The 15,621-nt window shown below is 36.8% G+C and overlaps 2 protein-coding genes across 5 annotated transcripts; both read right to left on the reverse strand.

Moving 5' to 3' along the window:
• Positions 1-397: 397 nt before the first annotated feature.
• On the reverse strand, positions 398-7,851 carry si:dkey-202g17.3 (amino acid transporter heavy chain SLC3A2). The gene is made up of 9 exons (XM_060888464.1): positions 7,661-7,851; positions 6,671-7,042; positions 5,786-5,950; positions 5,252-5,322; positions 5,072-5,149; positions 4,901-4,956; positions 4,560-4,755; positions 2,719-2,826; positions 398-1,980 (listed from the first exon to the last, which is right to left on the reverse strand). Exons 2-9 carry the CDS (start codon positions 7,035-7,037, stop codon positions 1,588-1,590), a joined length of 1,434 nt encoding a protein of 477 aa, XP_060744447.1. The 5' UTR covers positions 7,038-7,042; positions 7,661-7,851; the 3' UTR covers positions 398-1,587.
• A 1,287-nt stretch (positions 7,852-9,138) lies between these two features.
• On the reverse strand, positions 9,139-15,424 carry ppm1na (protein phosphatase, Mg2+/Mn2+ dependent, 1Na (putative)). 4 transcript variants are annotated; one of them, XM_060888192.1, is made up of 7 exons: positions 15,339-15,424; positions 14,637-15,153; positions 12,852-13,423; positions 10,797-10,914; positions 10,391-10,505; positions 10,207-10,273; positions 9,139-9,975 (listed from the first exon to the last, which is right to left on the reverse strand). In XM_060888192.1, exons 2-7 carry the CDS (start codon positions 15,052-15,054, stop codon positions 9,946-9,948), a joined length of 1,320 nt encoding a protein of 439 aa, XP_060744175.1. In that variant the 5' UTR covers positions 15,055-15,153; positions 15,339-15,424; the 3' UTR covers positions 9,139-9,945. The 4 variants fall into 4 exon arrangements, with proteins under 4 accessions (XP_060744175.1, XP_060744176.1, XP_060744177.1 ...); XM_060888193.1 differs by having other exon boundaries at positions 14,637-15,221; positions 15,339-15,417; XM_060888194.1 differs by having other exon boundaries at positions 14,637-14,958; positions 15,339-15,409.
• Positions 15,425-15,621: the final 197 nt, after the last annotated feature.

The following is a 15,621-nucleotide window of genomic DNA, read 5'->3' on the forward strand; positions in this document are numbered from 1 at the left end:
TAAAGACAGACTGGAGACATAGAAGGAAAAACTAATACACTAAAAAAACCCAAACAATTTGCTGTCTCTGGCCAAAATAAAGGATTATTACTATAGAAGTGAGCAACCCATTATTGCCAGCTGTGATGAAATCTGAGTTTCACTACCGGTAAGTCTGTCTGGAATTTACCTTAATATAGACTCTGTGTATGGAATAACGCATGCTTTAGAATTTCCATTTTTGCAGACTTTTTTGTTTCATTAGAAGGCATAGCATGTACAGATATATTTGTTCTTCACAAAGAAAATAAAAAGAGCAAATAAAAAATAATTATTAACACTAACTCTGCAAGTAAATGTCACAAGAGATATAAAGAGAACGGAAACTTCACACTTCTTCTTTAGGCGTTGTCATAATTTCATAATTTCTGCACATGGGAAAGTAATAGTTTGAGCAATTCCTATCACAGTACACATTTTGTGCCCTCTGACTTTATTATTGTATAATGACTTAAAAGACAAGAACGATTACTGCATCACCCAATCAATCAGTAAATTGGTCACCATGGTCTAATGCCATAGTCAGTCTGCAGACTGTCTGTGAATTCTAACTTTAGCACAGGCATGAACAGCTCTGTCTGTGCAATGATATGTTGACTGTTGCAAAGCTGTTGAAACAGATACCTTTACTTTGCTGACCAAGCATTATAGATCTGCCTTTTACTAAATGCAATATTCAGTGTATAATCTGAGAAATACCAGCAGACAGTGGATGAAAGTCTGACACATTTTTCTTACATTGACGACAATGGAACTGACTTATCTGTTGCTGTATCATTAGTGTTGAACTTTTCATACGGTCTTATTGATAGTGTACTGATAACTTTCATTAGCAAACCCTGAAGATAAGATAATCAGAACTGTGCATCACTGAAACAACCTCGCAACCAAGCATCACAACCTCACCACAATCTTGTGGTCTGTAGAATATTAATAATCAAAAACAACATCAAGCCAATAGTTTTGAAATATTTTACATTAATTGAAAGAAAAGGGGGTTTGAGTTCCTATTGTTAACAGAAAAGTCTATTTACAAGTGTATAAATGACGTCTGAATATATTCTGCCTTCAATACCATGGTCATGCAGGTCCACAGAGAGGCAAATCTGTTTTTATAGCAATTGTGGTATTCTAATGAATTTTTGTTTTATGTGGTTTTTAATTCCCGGGGATATGAGCACAACAGAATAATTTAAAACAGATCTTTTCTGAGTAAGGGAATGAATGTGAGTTCTTCAGGAAATTAGGGAATGTGTATTGGCCATGGTTGTTTGTCTGAGGTCAATTCTGAGTAATGTGAATTCACATCGTCATTAATAATCTGCACATCTGAGGAAAATGCTGAAGTCGCAAAGTGAAAAACCACAAAATCCTGTTTGTTTAAAACTCTGTCACACCCAAACCTTTGAAACGTAAGATATACTGTAGCAGGTATAATAGAGTGACCTCATGTGGTTAAAAGAAGAAACTATAGACATACTATAAACATACTCCAATAAACTCCATTGGTATTTCAGGCTACTCCTAAGAGTACTTATTTCCTGCCTCTCAGAAATCAGGGTCTGTCTCAAACAGCTTAATGACAATGGCTTCGTAAGGTTGGAGTGTTATGGACTGAAGAGTCACTGGACCAACGCGATTCAGACCTGTGCTAGTTACAAACATTCCACTTTCAGGAACATTCAATGTCCAGTTATAGTCTAGCGCATGAGACTCTGAACCCAAGTTAAACAGCACCAGGAAATGAATACACCCCCATGAGCGCAGGTATGCCATAGGTGATGTGGCTGTGGAGTTTGTGGAGTTTGTGGAACCAAAACTGAGGGAAGTGGTATTGAAAGTGAGAAAGGTGAAGGTGCCATAAAGGAGAGCTTCTTCATGAAAACGTGTGCGGCTCAGAGAGCGGAAGAGAGCTGTGGAATGCGTTGGGTGATGTGGGCTCTGCAAAAGAAAAAAAAAGAAAAATCAAAATTTCCTATAAATCTTGTAGCAGTTCATTTAAAAGTGTGTGTTAATTCAACACTGAGGTTTATAATGTGAACTGACACATGGGCCAGGAAACATAATTAGAATAAATCCAAAATGAGATCTATTATTATCACCACTATAGTGTCATTATCTTGTACTGGTGCTTTTATCCAAAGTGACTTACAATTTTTAGACAGCTGAGTAGTTATGTTAGCAGTTAAGTGGTCAAAAGCCCAAAAGTGGCAGATCGATGGGGCTGGAATTTGTGCTCATGAGCTTCCTGTCAGTAACCCAACACCTTAATCAATGAGCCACCACCATCTCAGTGTTTATATTAGACACCAATGAGATGAAATAGAAGGAAAAGGGATTTTTCTGTCTCTGCCTGAGAACCCTGAAGAATTCCACACAGACAGCATGTGAAACTCCACACAAACAGTAACACAACCTCAAGATTGAATTAGAAAAACCCTGGAGCTATAGGGCTACAATGCAACCTAGTGTACCAATGTACCTGGCACTTGCATGTAAAATCTCATGTCTCTACTTTGTCTCATTCTGTTTCTTTTATTTTTATTCTATAACTCATTTGGACTTTATTTTAGATTCTTAGTTTATAAACATAGGGTATGTATTAAGAGACAGAATTTTTGTTTGTTAATCCAAGATCAAAACAAGTCTTGCCCATTTCTTTCCCTTTAATTTGCTTACTGGAGCTTGACTGATCTCATCACCATATCTGATAACAGGAGTTCCAGGCAGGGTCATCATCAGAACCATGACAATTTTCTGCAGATTCCAGGATACAGGCCCATCCACCTGGAATACACACAAACTGTTTGTTACCTAATCACATACAGGTGAAATCACTTCAGTTACTAATAATGCAAAACCCTACAGCGGATCATGTAAACAGCTGAGATCATTGCCGGGGTCGATTTTATCTCAATTGAAAACAATTACAATAGCATGAATGTTGTATCCAGAAACACCACTAGCCTAGTGTGGTAGCCTAGTGGTAGCCTAGTGTGGGCATGTGGTAGCCTAGTGATTAAGGTGTTGGGCTACCAATCAGAAGGTTGTGAGTTTGATCCCAGGTCTGCCACTGTTGGGCCCCTGAGAAAGGCCCTTAACCCTCAATTGCTATATAATTAGCTGTAATCAATAGCTGTATAAATATTAGATAGAGTAAGAAATAATGTAAGTAGCTCTGGATAAGGGTGTCTGTCAAATGCTGGAAATATAAATATATATGAAGGTCTATGACAAATTTGACAGTTTCTACTCAGCAATTGTACAGTACACCATCTAGATGAGCTGCATGTTGCTACTGTTGTCCAGTAAAATCAGTATTTCCTACATAGCATGCTATCTAAGGCTGGGGTATGCGACAATTTTAAAGGTCCAGTGAAATTCTCTGCTTGCAATGTTCCAGATAAGGACCATTAACAGTTAACCATTTCATGTGTAATGGTTTGTTTATGGTTAAAAAAAAAAGACAAAAAAGTCATTTGTTTTATAGTTGCTTCATGTGATACATCTGTTTTGGATCTGACTTGCAGAAAATAAACTCATACTTTCTCTTATCTGTGAAAATGTTCCCCTTTCCTAACCTTTAGCAGGTTTCTTGTCTGGTGAGCTGCCTTCAGCCAAATCATTTACATAAATACAAGCAATTCGATAAAGCACAACAATCTGTTACAGAGGATGCACTGGTTCATTTAGAACACTAAAGTTGCAATGTTTTTTCCTCTATACATTAATCAGCTCTGCCAAGTTTTTTTTTTCAAGTAACCAGTCGGCTAAAATACTGTGTTGGGTTTGACAGCTGACAATAAAAAAATGATAGGTTTTTATTGTATTTATTAGATTGTAACGTGTGGCATTTTGTTTCTAATTCTTGATTGCAGTTCCTCTCTCCTTAAAACTAGTGTTGCTAATGTTGATATTTGTTTCAGCAAAGGTTATGTATTACTGCGTGTTTTTATTGTTAGATAAATAAATATTACATCTAATTATCTTTGTTCAATCACTTTTGTGTATTTTGTGTATATACAGTGCTTTGCAGGCCTTGTGCTGTATAAAGTATTGTTGTATGATGAGAAAAAAATAATTGAATTCCACTTAATTCAAAAGCTCTTGATGTGAAACTCCCTCGGTACATTTAAAAGATTTTTACTGTGTGCTGCTTTAGGGAAAGTGACCTTTAACTACAGTATCAGTCAAACATCAAACAACATCAGACTCTGCGGGTCCTAAGAGAATTATCCATTTTCCTAGAATTGTAATGCTCTAAAACTGAAGCATGCCATAAAGTGAAGAATACAATGTCAATGTGCAGTTCCTGTTCAAGAAGTGAACAAACCTTGTTTTCCCTAATGACATTTTGAATGTTTAATGTTACAAATTGTATAAAGTTTACCACCTGTAAAGAGAATGACATATCACAAATATATCCACACTGAAAGAAAAATCATTGCTTAAAACCAGTGAACTAAGCATGGCATTTACCCCTGTTTGGGTTGTGAATATTAAACAAGAAATCTACTCACTCTCCAGCTTGGCCTTTCTCCATGGAGGTTCTTCAACATGGACTCCATTTCTTCAGCTATCTCAGAGGCTGATAATGGATGTGAGGATGGAGGAATCAGAAACTTTGATACTAACTCAAACGTAGAGCTGTTTATTGCTGACTCGGAAATATTGAGCCCTGGAACAGAATCACTTATTTCCCTCACCATCGTTATCCTGTAAAACAAAAAAGGACATACACTTAGTTATGTACAGCAATATGTGGAAAATTCATATGTTGGTAAATGCAATGCACTGCAGTTTTCCATTTCTGAATAAATGTAGATATTTTACAGTGAGGTCTAAAATGGCTGCTCAAGACCTTTCATTGCCATCTGTGTTAAACTCCTTGACCACTTCTTTCCACATTTGCAGTGTCTGAAAGTCACAATTACAAAAACACACTACTTGTATTCTGGTTGCACTCAAATTATGGATATTCCCTTTCCCACCATGAACACATCATGTCAGTTAATCCTCAGAATTATTTTACCTTCTCAGTAAACGTAGTGCCTACATTGCAGATTTCAAATCCTGACACACCTTGCTCAAGCCAGTACCTTAATGAATCCTAGGAGAGATAAGTGAATAACACAGATTAGTGGAGTAATACACACACACACACACACACACACACACAGTAAACACATTTAAATAATTAAAGCATATTTACCTGGACATAATCAGAAGCATTTGATATCATCTCTGCCTTGTAGTTGCAGAGGTCTAGAATGACCCTCATACCTGAATTAAACGCAGTCACAGTATATATACTTACACTGAATATCAGTTAACATACAATAACATAACATATCATTACAGACTGATTCACTGATGACAGGCAACCACAAATATAAATTTTTATAGTGTGTTAACTTATGGCCGAACATTGCCACCTACTGCACAATAATGGTTTAATAACCATGTGCATAGTTTGTTTTCATGTAGATAGAGATGGTCCTCAGAAAAAGAGTAGGGTGTATCTTCTATAGCCTCACTTATTATTATATATGTATGTTAATAGAAGCAAATGAATAGCTCGCAATATAAAAACAACAGCAATTTACCCATAATAATAATAATAATAATAATAATAATAATAATAATAATAATAATAATAATGGCCTCTCTCCGCTCTTCAGTTCTTTCCTATAAGAACATAGCAATAGTCTCAGAAAAATGTTAACGGGGTTAAAAATATATATACCTGCTGCATGACTGTTGGTGATGAATTGGTGGAACTCAGGTAATGTTCCAAGTCTCTGTTCAATCTGAGTCAGGTTTAAGACTGAGATATCCGACTTGAATAATCCCTCCAATATAATAACTCCAACTCCTAAAGACTTAAGGTATGGCAGCCTCTCAGACACTCCTGTATGGGAGTAGAATATAATGAAGAATGCTGCAATTGTAAATATAATTAATAAACCCAAGATTTTAAACACAGGACCAGGTTGACAAAGTACAGACGCAGTGCACACAGACTGGCCATTGAAACAGGCTGGTATAAGCAATCCTGACTCACTGCAGAGCATAAACAGTGTAACAGCAATGCCTCAGAGAAAGAGCTACACTTTTTAACTAAGTGTAAAAAATACTAAGGTTGGCTAAGGCTAAGCATAACCAGGCTAGTTATCACTGGCTGTTATTATCAATGACTTAATTAGGGCATTTAGCATGGTATGAGGCTAGAGAATAAGACAGAATATACATATAGTATATATATTCTATATACATATAGTATATATGTATAGTAGTTCCATAAAATGCAAATTGTAATACTACAGTATACAAAGATTCTATACAGTTGTGTGCTTCCAAAGTTTGTGACAAAAATTTGTAGGGAAGAATCACATAGGCATGTAATTGTCAGGTGTCCACAAAATTTTGCCTATATATGCGAGATAATGTGCTTTCCTGACGGTGAGTGAATGAATGAAGACTGAATGTTAGCAGTTAAACTTATCACATAGGTTTAATATATGTATCATTCATACTATATTTATAATATTAAACAATAAAGGATGGTTATAAATTAAGAATGGTTATTATGTCTGTGTAACTGGTTGCACTCTGGCATGCATCTACTTACTGATTATAGCACCTGACTCTGCATCCATGAACAGGGCAGGCTGTAAGCGGTAGAAAAGCTCCTTCTGCCACCAGGGCAGGCGATGAGCTACAGGCCGTGGGCTCTGTACAATCACGGTGATAGCAATACCCAATATGGTCAGCCAACTTAGCCAGAAGAGAAGAACCAGGCGAGAGCGGAACTTCTTCCAGCCTGGTCCTCCAGCTGCTGCCTCCAGCTCTGCTCTGGTCAGTGGCTTCAAATAGTTCTGCTCTGGCTCATCTTCTGGGATGAGAAGAGGAAGTGCCTCTGAAGCCCCCAGACTGACTGCCAGGCTGGGGCCAATCATGCGTCCATAGACCGAACCAGCCTCTACCTTTAATGGCATTGTGCCTTAATGAGACACAGAGACAGGTAACCATGAAAAAGATTATATATGATAAATATAAATTGAGAGTTATACCCAAAGTTCATGAATGTCAGCAGAATTCAATTAACGTTGTCTAGCCAGAGTACAGGAGAGGTCTATTAGTTATATTTAAATAATATATGTGTTATTTTGATTATTTTGCCCTTTTTATCTCGAATTCGTCTCCTACTTTTCCTGGGCATTCAGAAGTGAACGAAAACATTTCGAAAGAAAGTTTACTCTCCTGAAACCCTAAAAATGTTCTAGATGTATGTATAGTTACACACATACAGTCTATTCCACTGATTTTAATAAACAAAAATAAGAAGTTAATAATAAGCACCTATGCATTACTGTATGTTCTTATTAAATTTGAGATTTCTTGGCATTTTGAGTGGAAACTTTGACAAAAATGGACAAAATGACAAAAAATGGAACACAAGCTGCTGTTATATATAAATAATGTGTATAAAACAGGCTTTTCATCTTTTCACGCTCATGAATAGAAGGCATTTACACACATTAATTACACTCAGCTTTCAAATATACACAAAGCATTTTCCTACTGCAATAAGAAAAGAAAGCCACTGATCATTACTTACCTTCTTTGACGACAGAATTTCTTTTCTCAGCAGAATTATTGTCTGTGTCTTACTTATAGTACTTTTCCTTAACTGAATGTTTCTGTGCATTCACTGTGCCTCTGATATTCTTTCTAGTTTGCTGCACCTCTAATACAAATGAAAAGAAGCAGCACTAAAGCTACGGCTTGGGTAATTAGTACAGAGGTGACAAGACATGCCACACTTAAATAACACATTCTATAGATATTAGACACTAAAGTGTTGGCTCTAGACCAGGAGTGTCAAACATGCGGCCCACAACTCTGAGACTGGGCCTTGATCTGTTATTTGAATACTTCTTACTTCCTTCCTTTCTTCCTTATTTACTTCCTTATTTTACTTAGTAACAACTACAGGATGCAGCTTGTAGATATTTTGCTAGGTGAAGATTGCTGTGTAGGCAAAGTGCCAGCTTTGTGGAGTAATAAAGTAATCCCACTCTAGACTTATGAAATGGTTTTTTGAGTATTAATTCAAACACTAAACATAAATAAAACCCGCAGGGGAAATTAGTGTATGGAAGACTGCAATGTCATGGTATGTAACTCTATTAATCTTTGCATAGAGTAATATTTTAATGAATATTCATTTGCTTGAAAATGCACAGTATATAAGATGAATGATGTATATAATGTATATAAAAAACTATAAAGCACTATAATCCGATTGCAGGTGTAGATTACAAGCTAATGACGTATCACACCATATGCAAGAGATTATTGTCTAAGAATAACTCATGTCACACGACAAACGCTTCACTACTAGCAAGAAAATATGCTGTAGGAATGATTTCTGTGGACAGCTTTCTGGTTTCCATTGGTTCTTCCAATACATTCTTAAGTGTAGTATGCAAAGGCAAGGCAAGGCAAGGTTATTTGTATAGCACATTTCATACACAGAGGTCATTCAAAGTGCTTTACATAGAAATTAGAAAACAGTTTATAAGAGAGAAAAAAAAAATATATGTAAAAATAAGAGACACATGATAAAATCATAATAAAAACATATATATAAACGATATTTATCGTTATAAATATTTATAAACGTGTAACAATACTTTAAAATCTATTCTAAATGTAACTGGAAGCCAGTGTAAGGACCTGAGGACTGGAGTGATGTGCTCAGATGTTTTGGTTCTGGTCAGGTTCTGGTTCTGGCAGGAGCGTTCTGTATGAGCTGCACTTGTCTAATGGTCTTTTTATAACTAATGCTTTAGATGCAGTATAAAGTGATGGACAAAATAGCATTAGGCTTAGTACTCCTTTGCAAAACCATATGTAAGATTCTAAGTAAGGGATCAAATACAAAAATGAGTCAAAAACAATAAATTTATTTAGAACAAATAATTCAAAATGTGATATATTTGTTGGTGATCACACAGAGTCTATGGTATCATTTCAGTACAACGGTATGTATCACTATATGTATAAATGTTTTTGTGTATCTACTGTAATTTGTTAAATGTTAAATCTGCAATTAATATACTGTACAAAAAACATGACAAAAACATGTCAAGTGCATAATGATAGCTAACAAATCCTATACATATACATGTTATTTTAAAACGTATATTATATATGAAATATATATTAGGGTAGGGATAAAAATTATATACTCTTAAAATAATAAAGTTTGTGATCCTTAATTCATTAATTAATCTTATATCATATCAGTTCATTCATTTATCATATATATATATATAGTTTAGTTCTCTTGGGTGTGAGTCATTGTCTCTGTCTCTGTCCTTATGCTTATCATGTCGATATGAATGTTACTGTAGTCATTCTCAGTACTTTCTCCGCCGGAGAAATGTTACACATTCAAACATTAACTCATTTTCCAAAATCTCAATTTATTATATAGTAAAATTTTAGAACCTAGAGTATCTTTGCTGGCCCATATTAAAGCAGAATGCCTGAAAACTTCCTCCATATGAATGTTTATACTTTATTGGAGAATGTATAGTAATATCTACATTATGTAGATTCTGCTCACTGTCTGCTGTATATACAAGAATAATCTGCATAATCAGGGATTTACAGTCACTAGAGTGAAAGAGTGACAGCTGAAATGCCTATTTCCCTGCTGATAGACATATTTGCAGTTAATGGGCCTGGATGCATTTTAAATTCCCTGCTATTATTTATTTATTTTTTAACTTTTTTTTGTATCTTTTTATCATATTAAAGTTCATCTGTCATGTTTTTCATGATAGAGTCTGTTGCTATGTGAGGCTTTTGATGTAGTTTCCAAGGCAACCACCATTAGTTAGAATCCTCTGAGCCACCAATATCCTAGAGTAAAGAAAAGAAATGACATATAACTTCATAATTAAACTGCCTCAACTCTGTCTATATCAACGTGGTGTTGTTGATTGATCTGTTCTTTATATCACACCAATATTGTCGTACAAGTAATAAACCATTTTCAACAGTATTATCTCAAATAAAATGACTATTCAGACTGGATATTTTCTGCACATAGACGTTTCAATGTTTGTCTCATTTCTAAGTAGAAGTATGTACCGCTCGGTCCTGAACAGTCCTGAAAGCTGCTGAATATTTCTGGTATGCAGCAATTATGCAGTCTCTCCTAAGAAGGAGAAAAAATTAGATATTTAGTAAATTCTTTTTTTTTTTAAATAATTTTTAATCATCCATTATGTGTCAATGCATAAAGGGTAATACAGAAACCCCTTGTTCCACTTACTTGCTTGTGATGCCGCCTCCCGGTGGAAGTCCAGGGATGTTTTCAGTTGCCAGAAACTTCATCAGATGAAGCAGATCAGGCTCCTCATTTTGACTCCTGATCACTTCAATGATTTCTGTGTATAGGATGATAAGAAGATGTTTGAGATGTTTAACTGAATGTTTTTCTATAGTGTGTGTGTGTGTGTGTGTGTGTGTGTGTGTGTGTGTGTGTGTGTGTGTGCCCCCGTGTGTGTGTGTGTGTGTGTGCGCGCACGCGTGTGTGTGTGTGTGTGTGTGTGTGTGTGTGTGTGTGCCCCCGTGTGTGTGTGTGTGTGCGCACGCGTGTGTGTGTGTGTGTGTGTGTGTGTGTGTGTGTGTGTGTGTGCGCGTGTGTGTGTGTTTATAGTACAGAATGAGAAAATAACCTTTTACTTTACAATCTACGAGTTGTTCCAGCTCTGCTTCCCGTTGCAGTGCTTCACGTGTCACTTGAGGTGAGCCACTGAAGCAGATGATGATGATGCTCATGTTGTCCAAACTTCCCTGTAATTTATGAGAAAATATAATCAGTGTAACTGATGTGCCACAGGTTGAAATGGATATATCTACTATATAAAAACTATTTCAGTTGTTTGTCTAAAATGCATTATGTATCTAAAATGAATGTAACAGTTAAAATTATCCAGTACAAGTGTATGGAATGGATGTATGGACCCAGCAACAACACGAGAGTTTAGAATCTGTTTGTGTTAAAACTGAACAATTGAACGATATTGAATATTGATATGAGGTGAAATGAAGTGAACTATAAAACCAAATTAACAAATACTACTTATCATCTGTGAGATGTGACTGCATAAAACAATTTTATTAAAATGCTGAGAATTTACAGGAAGCCACTAGTTAAAAGAGGAATTAGAGGAAGCCACTGGTTGAGAAACTTGTGAAAGAACATTTCTTAACATAGGTTGTGCTGAATAATTTTTCATTATTATCTCACCTAAGTGCCTACATTCAGAGAGCCGTGTCCTAAATGACTAAGAGCTTTGTCCCATATGGCCAAATGGTAAATATCATACCTAAATAGTAATAATATGAATAATGACGACAAATTCTTTAGTATAGTAATGTTGGTTTGTTATGGGGTCAAAACTTTGGAGATACATTTAAATGACAGAATTATTAGGAAAAACATTACTGTGTATATCAGTATGCATGTATAGCGCGTAGGGTTATTACCCAGTATGTGATCTTTCTCAATATACATACATACATTTTCTCTATATGGCCACTAGGGAGAACAAATGCCATTGGTGTCTCACTTTCCTGTGATATAAGCAAGCTTTAAATACAATGGCTGAATCATAATAATCATTATCTCTTCATTAAATTCAAGAACAAAATGCCTTTCAAAAGAATATTGAGCAAGAAACATCTAAAATCCACTGGTTCTTATTCATTCACAACAATGAACTCTTTCACTCTCTTATTCAAATAAAATGATGCATATAAAACAAAAATCAACTAAAAACAATTAGAGTAGTTGGAATCTTAATTAGTGGCTTGTCATAGACGGATTCAGGAATGTAGGGAAAATAAATTTATCCTATATTACTGGTGAGAGTGAAAATTCAATGTGACACCACTGATGATTGTTGTCAGCTTCATAGTCACACTGAATGTTTCAAATTCTACATTCAAAATTGCCTTTCAGAAATGTTTTGTGTCTTATTTTTTCTAGCATGTTGACAGTGACAAAAAGTTGAGCATGAAGTGTGTCTAAAGACCTGAGGTCTGGAACCGTAGATATCCTACAAATTTTAATCTTCCTTGAGTCAGCATGAAGTAAGCCAACGACACTGTATATTAAATCACTTTTAATAGGAAATATTGGACTAACTTTTTATTTTACTATATAATATATTTTCTTGTAATGTTAGATGTCTAGAAAAGCACAGAGCTTAATAATGCTAATACTGTATTTTTTTAAAAAGCAGATCCCATAGTTTTTAGGATAAAAAACCCAATAACACTCCACTCTCATTCATTCATTTTAAATTCCTGTGCCTATCTCAGGTGTCATCGGGCATCAAGGCAGGATACACCCTGGACGGAGTGCCAACCCATTGCAGGGCACACACAGTCTCATTCACTCACGCAATCACACACTACAGACAATTTTCCAGAGATGCCAATCGACCTACCATGCATGTCTTTGGACCGGGGGAGGAAACCGGAGTACCCGGAGGAAACCCCCGAGGCATGGGGAGAACATGCAAACTCCACACACACAGGGCGGAGGCGGGAAATGAACCCCCAACCCTGGAGGTGTGAGGCGAACGTGCTAACCACTAAGCCACCGTGCCTCCCCCCAATAACACTTAAAACATCTTATAGAATCACTTTAAATGTATATTGCAAGCATCTTTAGCTTGCTCACTAATTTTGTTGGTCTTTTTATGACAGTTTTTTTTTCTAACCTTATAGAGGCAGAGGTCAATGACCTGTGAACAGACTTCCCTCAAATCATCACAGACTGAAAGCCGGTTGTGCACAAAAGCACACAGCTCTTCATTACTGATGGCATCCCAAACTCCATCACAAGCCACCACTAGGAATTCATCGCTAGGGGAGCGCTCCAGATCATAGACCTCAGGTTCGGGGGACACCAGCTGCTCTGTCTGTGTCCTCCATTCCACTTCCTTAAAGGTGAAATCTCCTAGGGCGCGGGACACAGCCAGGGAGCCGTTGACTCTCTGCAGCGTGACTGAGCCCCCTGCATTCTGTATGCGTTCCTTCTCCCGTGGGTTACAGGGCTTGTGGTCCTCCGTGTAGAAGACCACCTGGCCATTGCGACACAGAAAGGTACGGGAGTCACCACAATTGATAAAGTAAATGTTTCTTGGAGAGATCATGACGGCTGCTGCCGTGGAGCCACTGCGGTCCCAGCCACTGGTGCGGGCAAGTTGATACATGTGGCGGTCAATGCCTAGGAACCCATCTCGGATGCTGTCTTTCACTTGCTCCACATTTTCCTCTGCAGCTATGCCACCTGGTGGAGGAGAAAAGACATGTGAAGTATTTTTTATAAGCACTGCATAATCCTAATCAAGGAGTTTGAGGCCTTTCAAAGCATGTAGAAAATTATACATTTTGGCAGCAATTATAAAATAGCCATTAAAATGTACTGATTGGAATACAATCTTTGAAGACTTATAAGTAAGCTTATTTATGTAGCATCTAACCCTTTATAACCTATAACCCTAGAACACATGTTCTTGTGTACTTTCTCATGCCATGCTAATAAATCTGCAAGTTACACAAAAAAGATCTACAGTGGATATAAAAATGTTTGCATACCGCTGTTGTGTGCAGGTTTTTGTAATGTAACATATTAAAACCAATGTAAATCATGTCAGCTCTTCAGCTTCAGCAATTGGATGAAACCAAGAACCTACAGAAACAGCTCATTATCTGGAGTTATCACAATCACTACATGCATTTAGTCAAGTGTATGCTAATCCATTCTGAGCCTCAGTTTTAATGTGATTGTTTAATCCTGAACCCTCTCACATGCTCCATTATAAAGTTAGCTTTATTAGAAAACAGATTAGTATACGTTTCGTTCCACCTAAATGTTTCTATTTGATTTTTGAATAGTTTGGGCTCCTATATCACATAAAATATGTGGGGAAAATAAGATCTGGCATGATTTATTTTGGCCTCTTTTTTTGCATTACAAAGACCTGTAATTTTAACTGGACTTTTAATATATACTGTATACAATCAATCTTTGGGGTTAATTCTACAGAAGCACCAGTAGGTAAATTGGGTTTGAAACATTTTATCAGTTGTTTCAGTCTGTAATTGAAAGACATTAGCCCTATAATTACCATATAATTACAAAGAGCATTTCATAAAAATTGATTCACAATATTTCACAGCAGTTCATTAGTTATATTATTTTTTAGATTTCTATTTAAAACTTCACCTATTTAGAAATTTCACATCTGGAAATTAGGCCTGTCCCCATCTGAAGCAGAGCTATTTGTTCCTGTCTCTTTTCTTTAAAAGACAACCAGTTTTGAGAACGAGATACTGGTTGGTTGTGGAAAGAATATTCTGTTTTCATTGCTATTCATGTCACAACCTGTAGACGAGCTCTAAAATGATCACAGCTTTAAAAAATAATTTATTTTCTCTAAGAGACCAAGTTGATCTTTTATGTGTGACGGGTGTCTTCATTTATAAAATAGAATATGTACCTGTCGCAAGGATGTGATCAAGCAGATGTGTAGAGCAATACTGAGCCACAGTGTTTCCAGCGTGCCCATCAAACACAGCGAAGTAACTCCAATCCAGCAAGCCCTCAGTCATCTCAGGCATGCATGTGTGGGCATCCTCCATTTGTGCACGCCATCCCTGCATGCTAGCTAGGGCATAGCTAACGCCCCACTTAGACTCACCCTCAGCAGTATGTTTCTGTAGCACTGGCCTCTCCAGATAAGGGCTGGGTATCTCCTCCACATCATCATTATCATCTTCAGAGTCTGAATCGTCTTCTGCTTGTTGTTCCACCTGGCCTCCCTTGAAAAAGAAAGTGACCATCTTTTCAGTCTCCCTCACCAGCTGTCGCAGGAAGGAGGGAACCTCCACGGTGCTAGCTCGCCTTGCCGTCCTCATGGCTACCTTGATTGTTCTCTTAATCCTCCTGCTGTTCCTTCTACTCTTTAGTTTCCTCCCTCTAGACCTCTGTAACAGGTCCAGTGCTTCACCCTGAAGCTTGATGATTTTTAAATTTTGAAGAAGAATGATTATATGAAATGTCTCTAAAACCTGAAGAGTTTTTGCTGGGGAACATTTGTAATACACAATCTTTAACTCTGTCTTTTGGTTCCTGAATAAAGCAAAAGGTAGATACAGTATAGTCAAAGTCAGTTTTACAGTGTTGAACCTGGGCAGCTTACCTGTCTCTCTTCTCTGCTCCAAGTGCTGTTATTGTCCAGGCTATTTCTGTTCACTCATCCCTCAATGTGCTCACCCCTGTATGCCCTGTCTCTCCCACTCTTTGTTTTGGACTCTTGATAATCCCTTCTACAGTAATGCGCTTGGATTAGGTCATGTTCCTGTTCTAACATTATGAACATGTCAGCATTTTATAATGTACCCAGACAGTAAAACAGAATGCAGATATAGTATGATGAATGTTTAGTATATAAATATTTCATAGCCACATATATGGCATAGATT

The sequence above is a fragment of the Tachysurus vachellii genome, chromosome 15, assembly GCF_030014155.1.
Source record: "Tachysurus vachellii isolate PV-2020 chromosome 15, HZAU_Pvac_v1, whole genome shotgun sequence".
NCBI classification, from domain to species: domain Eukaryota; kingdom Metazoa; phylum Chordata; class Actinopteri; order Siluriformes; family Bagridae; genus Tachysurus; species Tachysurus vachellii.

Bases quoted from the DNA above. Each gene is read 5' to 3' on its own strand.
- si:dkey-202g17.3 (XM_060888464.1), bottom strand. From the start codon at position 7,037: ATGCCATTAAAGGTAGAGGCTGGTTCGGTCTATGGACGCATGATTGGC. The intron at 4,957-5,071 runs GTAAAATAATTC...TGTGACTTTCAG, and splicing joins GCACTACGTTTACTGAGAAG to ACACTGCAAATGTGGAAAGA. The intron at 4,756-4,900 runs GTCTTGAGCAGC...TTTGTTTTACAG, and splicing joins AACACAGATGGCAATGAAAG to GATAACGATGGTGAGGGAAA.
- ppm1na (XM_060888192.1), bottom strand. From the start codon at position 15,054: ATGAGGACGGCAAGGCGAGCTAGCACCGTGGAGGTTCCCTCCTTCCTG. The intron at 10,274-10,390 runs GTAAGTGGAACA...TCTCCTTCTTAG, and splicing joins GGAGGCGGCATCACAAGCAA to GAGAGACTGCATAATTGCTG. The intron at 9,976-10,206 runs GTACATACTTCT...TCTTTACTCTAG, and splicing joins GGACTGTTCAGGACCGAGCG to GATATTGGTGGCTCAGAGGA.